Source organism: Schistocerca serialis, chromosome 2 (genome assembly GCF_023864345.2).
Source record: "Schistocerca serialis cubense isolate TAMUIC-IGC-003099 chromosome 2, iqSchSeri2.2, whole genome shotgun sequence".
Classification (NCBI taxonomy): Eukaryota; Metazoa; Arthropoda; class Insecta; order Orthoptera; family Acrididae; genus Schistocerca; species Schistocerca serialis.
Window position 1 is genome coordinate 948,182,618 of NC_064639.1, and position 12,686 is coordinate 948,195,303.

Genomic DNA, 12,686 nt, shown 5'->3' on the forward strand with positions numbered 1-12,686 from the left:
CTTAAGGATGGGGTCCCATTGCGCCCTAATGTTTCTAATTTGGGTGCACCAACTTACGACTTAGCAAAATATTTAGTGTCGGCTCTCAGCCCTCATGTGGGTAAATGTAAACACCATATTTCCAATTCCGTGGATTTTATTCAGCGTTTAAAGTTGCTTCATCTTTGTCCCTCTGATTTACTTGTTAGTTTTAATGTGGTGTCACTTTTTACTCAGGTGCCTCTTGAAGAGTCATTAATTTTAATTAATGAAAAACTTGATAAGGAAATGACGAAGCTCTGGTGTCCTGGTGTCCACCTATTTTTTATTTGATGACAAATATTTTGAACAAACCGGCGGTGTCGCTATGGGGAGTCCTTTATCCCCCATAGTCGCTAATATTTTTATGGAGGACTTTGAGGATATGGTCCTGAAAGCGTCTTTTTTGAAGCCTTCGTGTTTTCTGAGATATGTTTCTTGTTTGGCGACATGGAATAGACTCTTTGCACCGGTTATTGTACCATTTTAATTGTCTTCATCCAAACATCAAATTAACGATGGAAATTGAAAAGGGGGGAAAATTAGCTTTTTTGGATGTACTAGTTATAGGAAAGAAGACAGCTATACACATAACAGAATGACAAGCGGTCACCGCAACTACGTCAGTCAATGTTACAGTGGTGATCGCTGCACAAGTCGCTGTAATTTGCTGGTGAAGTTCCTCCAGTGCGTGTGTAGCTTACATCAACAGATGTTACCTTTCATAGTCCCCCCCCCCCCCCCCCAAATTAAAGTCCCGAAAAACTGTCATCCAGGAAAGCTCGTATGGCTAGGTGGTGCCCCGTCCTGTTGGTAGAAGACCTCTTCATCAGCTCCCTAAAGCACGTGTATACCTGGCAAAACTGATGTGCTTAATATTTCCAGGTACACTTCTCCAGTGACAGTAGTGTCCAAGAAAAACAGTCCCACTAAGCCCCTAGATGATAGTCCACACCGCACATGAACCCCTGGTAGATTGACCGCTTTATGCATATAAACATGCAGATTTTCAGGTGCCCAGTACGCATTGTTATGCCGATTCACAGTTCCATTAAGTTCACATTGTGCCTCATCACTCCACACAACCTTCATCACAAATTGTTCGTCATCAGTTATCATTTGCTGATACCACACACAAAACTGCATTCGGCGATCAGAATCATCAACATTAATCGCATGCAGTAATCATGAAATGTAAGCTTTCCATTTTGCAGCTTTCAGAATTATAACTCACACTTTACGTGCACATTGCGTAGCAAACTTCTGTGGAGAATTAACAAACATTTCCAACATGAGAGCTGATGAAGTAGGACTTGTAGTTGTACACTGTCTTCCTGATCTCCTTTTGTGAATATCACTAATTGTTCCTTGCAATTAAAACTTGTCAATGATGTGTTTAATTGTTAGGTGGGTTGATGGTTCTGTTTCAAACTTCCACCTCCACTGACATTGCACTTCAATGGCATTATCAAACTTGAAAAACCACTTCACGATACATTTTCGTTGCTCGAATGTCAAGCATGCTCCAGTCATCTTGTTTTTTCAATATCGAGATGAAAGTACTAACATATGTTGAGCCAAAGACCATACTAAAACACACTCTTATCTCAAATCGAATGACAATATCGCTATCTCGACAGAGTCTGACAAAAAGTGTATACATTTTTCTGGCAGACTCTATATTAACCATGCCTCTTTTCTGGCTCGGGTGGTGATTTGAGAGTTTGTACAGGTATCTGTCCATGTGTGTCGGTTTTTGACACGTTTGTTCCAGGTTTTCACCATCCTTTGTGACCAGCACATCTAGAAATGGTAGTTGTTTGTCCTTTTTCTACTTCCATGGTAAATTTTATGTTGGCATAGAGGCTATTCAAGCATCTTAGCAAGTCACCATGGCTCCACACCTTAGGTTTACAAGGTGCCAAGTCCAGTGGCTGTGCTTCAAATTGTTCCATGAAGAAGCTACCACCACAGCTTTTCACAGAAGTTGCCATTCCACATGAAATAGCTTGTGGTGAGACATGTATGAAAGAGCTTGGTGATGTCTTGCGGGAAAATGAAACCACTGTGCTCCAGAGAGTCAATGAGTGGCAGTTTGGCAGTTATATTAGAAGTATAACAGTCAAACACCCGGTGAAGTGACACATCGGAAAAAGAAATGTTGGGTATGGCTTTCCTACCATACATTCCCAAATTGACAGACAGAATCGGCCGTATATTGCGCAAACACGGCGTAACGACTGTTTACAATGTTGGTAACATACTGCATACCATGCACATGCAGAAAGGTTTAAGCTGGAACGACTGGACGATCAATCAACACCAGGATCACAGAACATAAGCAACATTGCAGGTTGGGGCAGGTGGAGAAATTGGCTGTGTGAGGCTTACATGAAAGTTTTGGGTGTAGAGAAGAGCTATCACATGTTTGTTCACAGAAGCTATAAAAATACACAAACATGAGAAAAGCTTTAACAAGAAAGAAGAAAGCCTCAAGGTAAATGGATTCTGGATTCCTGTGCTGCAGCTAACGACCATTGGAGGTAGTAAGAGGAGAACTGCACTGGAAATGATGTGGAGAAGCCCTTGGACGTTGATGTGAAATGTACATATAATCTGCAGCCATGAGACTCAGCTCCATTCCACTACCAGCAATGGAGGGTGAAGTTTTGACAATGCCACCTGCTCATCCTGCCGAAACGTCAGAAAAATCAGTCAAACCTTGGCTGAAGAACCCGAGACAGAAGCCTACAGGCATTTAGTCAAGAAGTGGTCCCAAAAGCCTTTAACAATTTTGTATTGTCAAAAGTATTCACATATCACTTATAAACCTGACTTTTTTAATTCACCATCATTTAAAATAGTTATACTTTGAACATAATAGTATCAACTGCCCCAATCCACTTTCCTAAAAGAAGTTACCATATTTACTGGAATCTAAGCCGCAGTTTTCTTCCGGTTTTTGTAATCCAAAAAAACTGCCTGCGGCTTAGAATCGAGTGCAAAGTAAGCCGAAGTTCTGAAAAATGTTGGTAGGTGCCGCCACAACTAACTTCTGCCGTCAAATATATGTAGCGCTGCACAGGCATGCTTTGCAGGCACAAAGATAAATACTGGTGCCAAAACCTCTGGGTCAGGTGGAAGACGAGCTTTTTTCTCTGCCCCGAGTTTCGACCACTGCATTTTCATACATTATCCAATGAAGTAAATACAAATTCCGTATTGTTCATCTTCGAATGTAGCAGCATTTCAATGTACTATGAAAATCCGACTGGCAAGACTGTTTGGGATTTTTGTCAATATGGCCAACTCTACATTCTGAATTTTTTCCTACCTGTGAGAAGAGATGGTTGCTAATAGGAATTTTTATAAATTGTGAATCACATGCAGTATTCTCTTCACCATAATAATAATACAAATATAAACATTTTGCCATGTATTCTTTCATGTTTGCTGCTACCTCATTTAAATCCTGTCTGCCTAATAAACTACGAAACTAGAGTGAGACAACAGCAAATGCGGAAGAATATACATATCATGTCATGTTTATATTCGTATTATTCTTATGCCTAATAGTGATACAGTCAGAAATAAAGCACGGCAATTGACTAGATTTTTAAATCTAAGATGACTAATTTCTGTGCGGAAAGTAATGTGCTAAAGAAGCGTCTGCAAAGATTTTCAAACGGAGAAAAATTTTTGCTAAACTCTCGTTCAGAACATCTTCTGTCATACTCAGTCTGTTATTTGGTTCTTGTTGATCATTATCAAAGAAAGCAGCAGTGTAAGTAACAACAAGTAGCAGTCTCTTTGCCATTGTTTCGCTAATGAGACAATTCCTCTCTCTCTCTCTCTCTCTCTCTCTCTCTCTCTCTTTCTTTCTCTCTCTCTCTCTTTTTTTCTTTTTTCTTTTTTTTTTTCATTGTAAGCGGCGGTAGCGCGCACAAAAGCAAGCCATGCCGCGAGTGGCGACAGGCCGTAAACACTCATTATCAGAATGTGACAAACAACGCATGACACGGTACAGTAATGCATTTTCAGCTTAGAGTGACGTTAACACCTATAATGAAGAGAACGGCACTTATGAGATCAAAGAAAAATAAGCAATCAATTCAAACCAGACGAAGCACGTGAAAAAGGAAAGGTACCCGAATAAATATGAACGAAGCGTCTGACGCATAGCAATGGCTACTTGGAAGCTTACGACTCGAACCAAACTCCTGTAGCTGTATCGTCATTCATTCGACACATGAGACACAATTTAGTGTCTCATATTAAAATGGACCAACTTTGTTTCGATTTGGAGGTGCGGCTTAAACTTTTCTCTCCCTTGAATTTCGAGTCTTAAATTTCAGGTGCGGCTTAGATTAGGGAAAATTTTTTTCCCTGATTTAGAGTCTCATTTTTCAGGTGCGGCTTAGATTCGAGTAAATACGGTACCCATCAATAGTGGGGTTAAAAAAAAAAAACACTGTGGATATCCCATTAAGGCTGAAGTAGAAGAAATCATCAATAAATGTTGCAGGATGCTGGTAGGACTGTCAATTTGGACTAGTCAGAAAAAGAATAAGTCCATAAACAGCTACCCCAGAGTGTATACAGACAGACCCATGTTAGTACTATTATGTTATAATTCAGGCCAATGTACATTACGCGTCTGCATCAGTTTCACAGCAGATAACCACTCGAATGTCAGTTATAACTGACATAAAGTACACTGATTTATCTGTTTGTTATAATCTTACACAGTCCTTAACTTCTAATGAGAGCAGCTTTGTCCTTTTCTATTAGCTTACAACTTCCCGAATTCTGAACAACGAGCCTCCAATGTTTTTCTACAGGTTTACTAAAATATTTGCGATATTCAAAACGTGAATGTTGTGTACCATATTCATCTCACTGATGCTTGTTAGTATGTTCATATTTTTCACAAGACATCTTTAATAAGCCTGTAAGTTAGGAGTACCAGTTTTACTACTTACTTAACTAACACTATGATACTGTAAGAGTGTCTAGATACATGATCTGCAGAAAGATGAATGCTTTATGCTTCAAATGTTACTATTAATTTTAATTTCAAAATATAAGTTTAGTTCAAAAGAATAAATTATCATAAAACTTTGAAAAGTTATAAAATTTAGACTTCACCTGTAAGGCTCTCGGTTTGTTGCATCACTGAGATGTATGTTGTCTCTGGCAATATTGCGAGAAGCTGTTAATTTTGATTCAATAGACTGAAATCAAAATGAACCATTGATTCAACATACATTTTATATGATAGTCAAAAATAATTATGAAATAAAAATGATACAGAACAATTTTTAATTTAAGTCTGTTAAACTTTTTTTCTCACTGCTCTCTCTACAACAGGAAAATAAACTGTCTTACAAGCATTTGATTTTAATCCCAGACAACATATTTCAGTAAAATGGATGAGACCTGCTGAAAATACCTCGAATTATTTGCTGTACCTGTACATATTACTAAATTAAAGCCCTTTGCTGCATTTTTCAGTCTGTATGTGAAGGTTAAACCTAGAAATTACTGTAGGGGTTTTGATACAGTTTTCACCAATAGGTAGATTGACTCAGAGGAAAATTTGTATACATAATTTGTAACTATAGGATTAATGAGTGTGTAAATATTGTTTATCTGTGCCATATTTAACTGACGTTTGGAGTGACATCTTGTGGCAATGATGGGAGCTACGAGCTGATCAACTATGGAGGAAATGGTATTTGGGGGGGGGGGGGGGGGGGGGGGGGGGGGGGGGCAAAGCAGCAAACAGTCACTGCAACTCCAGAGAGTAGTGAAGCTTGACCAGAGTCTACACACATCTATATATATATTAGAAATTAAAGTCTCCCACCATGTTTTTCTGTCAGCATGTGAAGGCTAATCTCAGTGTCTGCTGTAGGGATTTTAATATAATTTTCACTAGTAGATAAATTGATTCAGGAAGAAGGTTTGTGTATATAATTTATTGCTGCTACAACAAAGATGGTAAAGAGGCAGAGATATTTAGTGCTGCCCATGTGAAGCTGAAGCAGGTCACTAGTTATGTTACAATTTAAGATTGTTAAGAATGTCTTGTTATTCACATCAAAAGTCCAATTATATTTGAATGTGCACCGCAACAATGATTATGAAAATTACATTTGGGATCTACCTAATAGAATAAATATACAATTTAAGACACATTGAATGTACTACATCTTGTCTTCTTAAATTATGTCTATTTACCTTATAATTTATGGTAATGGAAAACTCCTTGACAGAATAAACAACTTAAGGAATAAATGTAACAACCCACTGAACAGCTGTGATGCTGAATCATCAATAGGTAAATGAACGTGTGTGTGTGTGTGTGTGTGTGTGTGTGTGTGTGTGCGTGTGTGTGTGTGTGTGTGTGCGCAGCGCGCGCATGCGCACGCTGATCATCCTCAACCATTAAATGTCTCCTTTAGCGATCTGCAGAGACAGTGAACAGTCAGACCTATGCCTTGAAGGCACATTTTGTTGACTTCAGCAGTTGACGAATGTGCATTCTGGCATATGTAGGACTCTGTCACTCTAGGATAACCAGCACACGACACTGTGCGACATGTATATCTTTCTACCGTACTATTATCTTACTATCTACAAGGATAACTCCCATGCATTTCTCTTGAAGCCCGCAAACATTAGGCTATTTGGAAGGAAAATACACATTTGCTTTGGACTGAAAAACTGTGGGTTTCATCTCGAAAGAAATGCATGTATAGATGCTTCCACTAATACAATGGCGACAATGAATTAAAATAGTGGCCCAAATATAATCACATATTATAAATCATGTGCCTTATCAACCCTCATAAGACAATTGAGCTACAGCAGTACTCTTCAAATTATCCCATAAAAAAGCAAAGGTTGGAAGTGCTACTCCGTAATTCTGTTCTGCTAGTTAATAAGTGATCTGAAATGTGTTGCTTGATGCTTACCAGATGGGCTACTAGTAGAAATGGTTCTGTGGAGAGATGTTCGATGCCGTAAAATTCCCACAATATTTAACTGGCGCAGCTGACTGACATCTTCGGGTGCAGCAAACACACTGCAGAGCTGTTTACCAAAGCATCCTATTTATGCCATTCTACAATGAAAACGTGCAGGTGTGAACGTGTCAAATTCAGTGACCAGTAGTGAAGAGTTCCTGCAAGCTGCAAAACTCCATTGCTTCTTTAACACTCTCCACACCAAGCCCATAAAATTTATGGGCTACTGGACTTCTGAAAATCGCCAAGCCTGTAGAATTTATGGGCTATAGTGTTTTCATGAAGTATCATCTCTTTGACGTCTTTGGACAGTGGTATGGGCTTCCAGGGATCTTAGTTCAGGCTTGCATTCACAGATGGCGCAAGAAGTATCTTCTCTTAGCGATGTTTGAGGAGTGTTAATTCTTCACACCAACGTTGGCATGCAGCGCTTTATTCGCGCCAACACCGGCACATGGCGAATTGTAGGTTGTGAGCTTTGTTCGATACGGCATGGAGAGGTCTTTCCGATCAGGAAATAAGTGACTTACTCATGTTGGAAGAGGTTTTAGATGACACAGAGAGTGAAGAAGAGGATGAGGAAGAGAATGGCATTTTTGAAGATATATGAATTACATTAAAAAGTTATATGAATTATTACTTATACATTTAGTGGTGTTGTTACTATTTACGCAAAAAACTTATGCTCTGTCATGCATTTTGTTACGCTTTGCGGCATCCACACTGTCACAGGCTATATTATTCTTTTCAGTTGACGATCTGAACGAAAGTAGCTCATCAGAACGGGCTGGAAGTGATGATGAATTTCAGTACACACCACTTGATGTTCCCACTGCTGAAGTTGACGTCTGGAGCAGAGCTGATTTTTTTACCATCTTTTCCTATCAACACAATGCCGAGAAAAATACTTGCAGACATCATTTCTGCAAATTCGGTATTCAACTGTGCTAAAGTGTTTCTTATGAACGAAGATATCAGAGACTTGAAAGCACAAACAAATCCATGTGCAGTGCAAACAATTAAAAGAAACGCAGTAAAAATGAACTGAGACTTCATTCATTATTGAGTTCATGGAAGCCAGTTACGTTGACTGAAATGAGATGTTTCTTGGGCATTGTTTTCCATATGTGCATTTCCAGAAGGCCAAGAATGGCAGATCACTGGTGCTCTAATCCAGTTGTAAGTTGCAATTTTTGTCCACATATAATGAGTCATTTGCGGTATAATCAGACACTTTCTTGCTTACATCTCACTGATAATTGTAAGCAAAAAAAGCCAGGAGGAGGAGGATTTCATCCACTCTTCAAAATCCTTCCTTACTACACCAGACTGAGGGAATGTTGTATTCGAGCATATTGTCCATCAGAAAAACTTACCACAGATGAAGGTATATGCCCATTTCGAGGTCGTGTAAGTTTTTCGAGTGTACATACAGAACAAACCTCACAAATACGGATTGAAGCTGTGCACTGTTGCATAAAGGCCACACTGTGTACTTAGACAGATTTTATTCGAGTCCAGATCTGTTTCAGTGGTTGGCTCAAGCAGGAACTAGTGCTGCAGGCACTGTGAGCAATTCAAGGAGAGCAATGCCCCAAGATTTAGTAGCAACTAAACTACAGAAGGGAGAAATGACATACAGACGTAGAGGTAATGTGTTGGCAATGAAATAGAAGGACAAGAGAGATGTGTATTCATTATCAACTAGACATATGGCATCATTTGGTACACACACAAAAAGGGATCGTACATTTGTACTGAGGCCACTTCAAGTTCTAGATTACAATTGCAACAAGGCTGGGGTCGACCTTGCAGACCAACGCTTACAGTACAGTGCATTTCGACACAGGACAATAAAATGGTGGAGGAAGATGTATTTTCACCTGCTGCTTATGGGAGTGTCAAATTCATTCTTGTCGTACAATTTGGTGCACCAAAAGAAAATGACAATCACTGACTTTTTGATAACACCTGCAGCTGAGTTCACTCAGGAGGAAGCACAACAAGTCACTGGTACAATTGTACAAAGTGGAACTGTGGGCAGATTATCACAAAGGCATTTTCTGCAGCACATACCATCAACATCCAAAAAGTATGCTGCAAGTGTGTGCCATGTATGCAGCTCCAGGAGCAAGAAAGGAACTGGAAAAGCTTCCCACAAAGAAACGCGGTACCAATGTGAGCAGTGTGGTGTTGCATTGTGTATGGAACCTTGTTTCAAAATATACCACACAAAGAAACCTTATGATTCTGTGTGAGAACTGAATTGAGGAATATAAAGAGTGTATATAAATAAATTATTTGCTGTATTTTGTTTGAATATATGACTTTTTTAAATTTACGAAAACATGGCAGTTAATTATGTGATTACCTTCAAACTCTATTAAATACAACATAAACATCTCACCATAATTTAAAAGTGGAAGGAAGTAGAATTTAAATGGTTGGCTATTTGTCAACGTATATTAACGAATGCTACCCCACAGCAGGTCTCTAAATATTGATAAAATTGTCTGGTTTCTGGACATAGAATAGGGCTGGAACTGAGAGTGTTAATAGCACTTGTCCAGTATGAACAAGATATTTTGGTGTTTTAATAGCCCATATTGCGCCCCATCCTGAATCAAAGCTTGGCCACTGCAGATTTCTCTGGCTGGTCCAGAAGTGTTCAACACATCTGTCTTCCACAGTGCAAAAAGTCTGTCTAATGTGTGACATCCTGCAGTTACAGGGAATCTTCCAGACACCAGGCTTTCTCAAATCAAAATTTTATTTCATTGGGCCAAGGAGTTTTGTTGGTGGACAAAAGATGCATTTAACTTTATATTTCTTCAGTAATCTTCATATCACCAAAGAAATACTGCCATAGTATTGCAAGATGACCGTTCCTCTTTGTTTTCTCTTTCTTCCAGCTCTTCACTTTATCTATCATGTGCCGAATGCCCATTCAGAATATCCATTCTGTAAGAATATGGTACGAAGTAGGCATAGATGGTTAGATAAACTGTCTGAATCTGATATGGTCGTCCCCGGTGGACCAATGTCCTAAGCACGTCACTTCAGTGTGCAGGACGGTGACAGTCGGTGGCCTTTAAGGATAAGTTTGTATGTGTAGGTTTACGTACACAGTGTGACCCAGGATGCCATCCTCTTTCTCCGCACCAAAATATCCAGCAGCTATAGTTCACCATTTTTCCATTTCCACTATAAACTTGACATCTGAATGAAGATAATGTAAAAAAGCACCCAGTGATCAATTGCTGTGGGGCCAGATTACGAAGGTGTCACCCCCATATCACCAAAAGCACACAGGTTTCAAAACCACTGAATGGAGTGCTCTCACTTCAAAATTTTGCATAAAAAGATTAGCCACAACAGGTGATAAGGGAAGACCCATTGCAAACCTGTTAGTCTATTAAAAGTATTGGTCACTGAATAAAAATTCAGTATAGGTGAGCATATGCTTTAATAAAAAAACAAGTTTCCCTTTTCGCCAATGAGTAATACTGATTCCTGCAGTGGCACTCAAATGAAAACTGACACCACGTCAAAACTAATGAGAATATCTTATGGTGCCAGTCGTAAGTTCTTGTGCAGATTAACAAAGTCTTCTGAGTTGTGGCTGCGGTGCTCACATTTTCCTACCACAGTATTCAATTGGGCTCCCAGAAATCTCTGGATAAGAAATCCAATTCCCACTGAGTCTGATGAATCCTCTCCCTCACCACTGCATGGGCAGCTCATTTTTTAATTCTGTTGGTGGCTGCAGAGTTTATAAAGTATGTTATCTTAGGGAAGGTTGGAATAATTCTAAGATCTCGGGACCGTAATAAGAATGCAAGGATACACAGCAGCAATCTACTCTTCTTATTCCTAAGTTTATCAAACTTATTCAATTCTTTCAATGTCTCCTCCCCATATAGATACAGAATGTGTTACCTGAGACTTCCCTGATGAACTGGTTGTAGGAATGGTACTTGGGGGAGACATCAGATGTCGTAGTGTAATTCCCATAATATTTTATTAGTGCAACTGACTGACATTTTCAGGTGTGGCGACACACTGCTGAGCTGCGACTGAAACCTCCTATTTATTCCAGTCTAAGAAGAAAACCTGCCTGTGTGAATTTTATAAGTTCGGTTATCAACAGCAAGGATTTCCTGATTGATAGCAGAAGTGACAGCTATGCCACCTGTCAGACAAAGAACTAATAGTATTGGCACACACAATCATAGTGTGTGCTGCCATCACCTGCTGCAGTGCGCTCTGGCTGGAGTCACATGCCGATATACAGAGGGGAGCAAATAAAAGTGGCCCGGAGAAGTGGATATGATTGGAAGTGAATTTGTGGCAGCATTAATAAAGGAGGAAAAAGACCTACAGTTACCTCCAACAGGATGGAGCAACTGCCCAAACAGCCAGCCAAACCTTGGAGCGCATTTACACACAATCTTCACCCCTGACAAGAGCTGTTAGCAGAGGTCAGTCTGGTTGCAGCCCTGACTGGCCACCCAGGTCCTCTGATCTGTCAGTATGTGATTACTCTGTGTGGAGAGCCCTCAAGTCTAAGGTCTGTCACAGTGAGCCTCACTGTCTTCAAGAACTGCAGCAGAACATTTTGGATGTGACTGTAATAATTCCAGCGATCCAGCTTTGATTCACCTTGAGCAACTTGCTGACCAGGGCCCAAAAGTTCTGAGAGGTGAATGGAGATCACTTTCAACATCAGCTTTAGTACTGTATTTCCTTTCCTCTGCTGTGTTTCTTTGTACTTTGGAACTCTCTTCTCTGGGCCACTTTTAATTGCCCACCCTCTACATGTCTGCCCGAATGTGTGCCCACACTTGCTGTTGTCACCCGAATACCTATGTTGCCACTGAAGTATCATCCTTGTGTGACAAACAGTTCCCTTTTGTAGTCGCTGTGATTTTAACATGGCCACTGCTGGATCCCACACTGTGCTAAGTTGGTATCTCGTGTCTCTATTCAGCAGATTTGTCGAGCTATGAATTTCCATCACTTCTTTAATAATACTGTCCCAGTGCTAAGGTGTTGACGAGAGAATTTTGGCAGTAGTCCATACTGTGGAAATTTCATCTTGCCGGAGCACCATTTTGACAATGATCTGAAGTACTCATAAAAAATACATTAAAACCATGGATTTTCAAAACGAAGGTATGTCAGACCCTGGCATGTCATCTAATGTTGAAGATGTATAAAAACTGTTCTATTGCTTTCCATTCAATGTGTATTTGTACATAAAATATGAGTGTACATCTCAATTCCTTAATAAAAGTTATACGATCCAGAAAAAATCTACTTTCTACACAAATAAAAAGTTGTGTCGTCATGTCAAAAACAAAATAAATGCAATACAATTGTACTTAAAAAGACTGTACTTACAAAAACCGGATTATTTATGGTTCAGTAACATTGAGCCTCAAGCAATAAATTATTAATTATGATTAAAAGGATACACAAAAGGGAGAAAATATTGTATAAATACAACAGAGATTGCAAAAGGCTGCAAATAAAATAAAGTTGCAGGAGTTTAGATTCCACAAACAAGTAGAGTACTGTGTGATAGAAAATTCAAAAGGAAGCAGTGAATATTGTTCCGTTAATGGTGCTCCCAAT

At 39.5% G+C, this 12,686-nt stretch overlaps 1 protein-coding gene across 4 annotated transcripts in view; it reads right to left on the reverse strand.

Moving 5' to 3' along the window:
* Window positions 1-12,686, reverse strand: part of LOC126458327 (nuclear distribution protein nudE-like 1-A) — a 166,543-nt gene that overhangs the window by 3,047 nt on the left and 150,810 nt on the right. For 3 of the 4 annotated variants that reach the window (XR_007585614.1, XM_050095284.1, XM_050095283.1), the window contains one exon: window positions 5,167-5,252. The exons of the other annotated variant lie outside the window; for it this stretch is intronic. Coding sequence is in view for 2 of the 3 variants with exons in the window: in XM_050095284.1 (XP_049951241.1) it covers window positions 5,167-5,252 (86 nt within the window). In the remaining variant the exon portion in view is untranslated. The remainder of the gene's footprint in view (window positions 1-5,166; window positions 5,253-12,686) is intronic. 4 annotated transcript variants of the gene reach the window in all.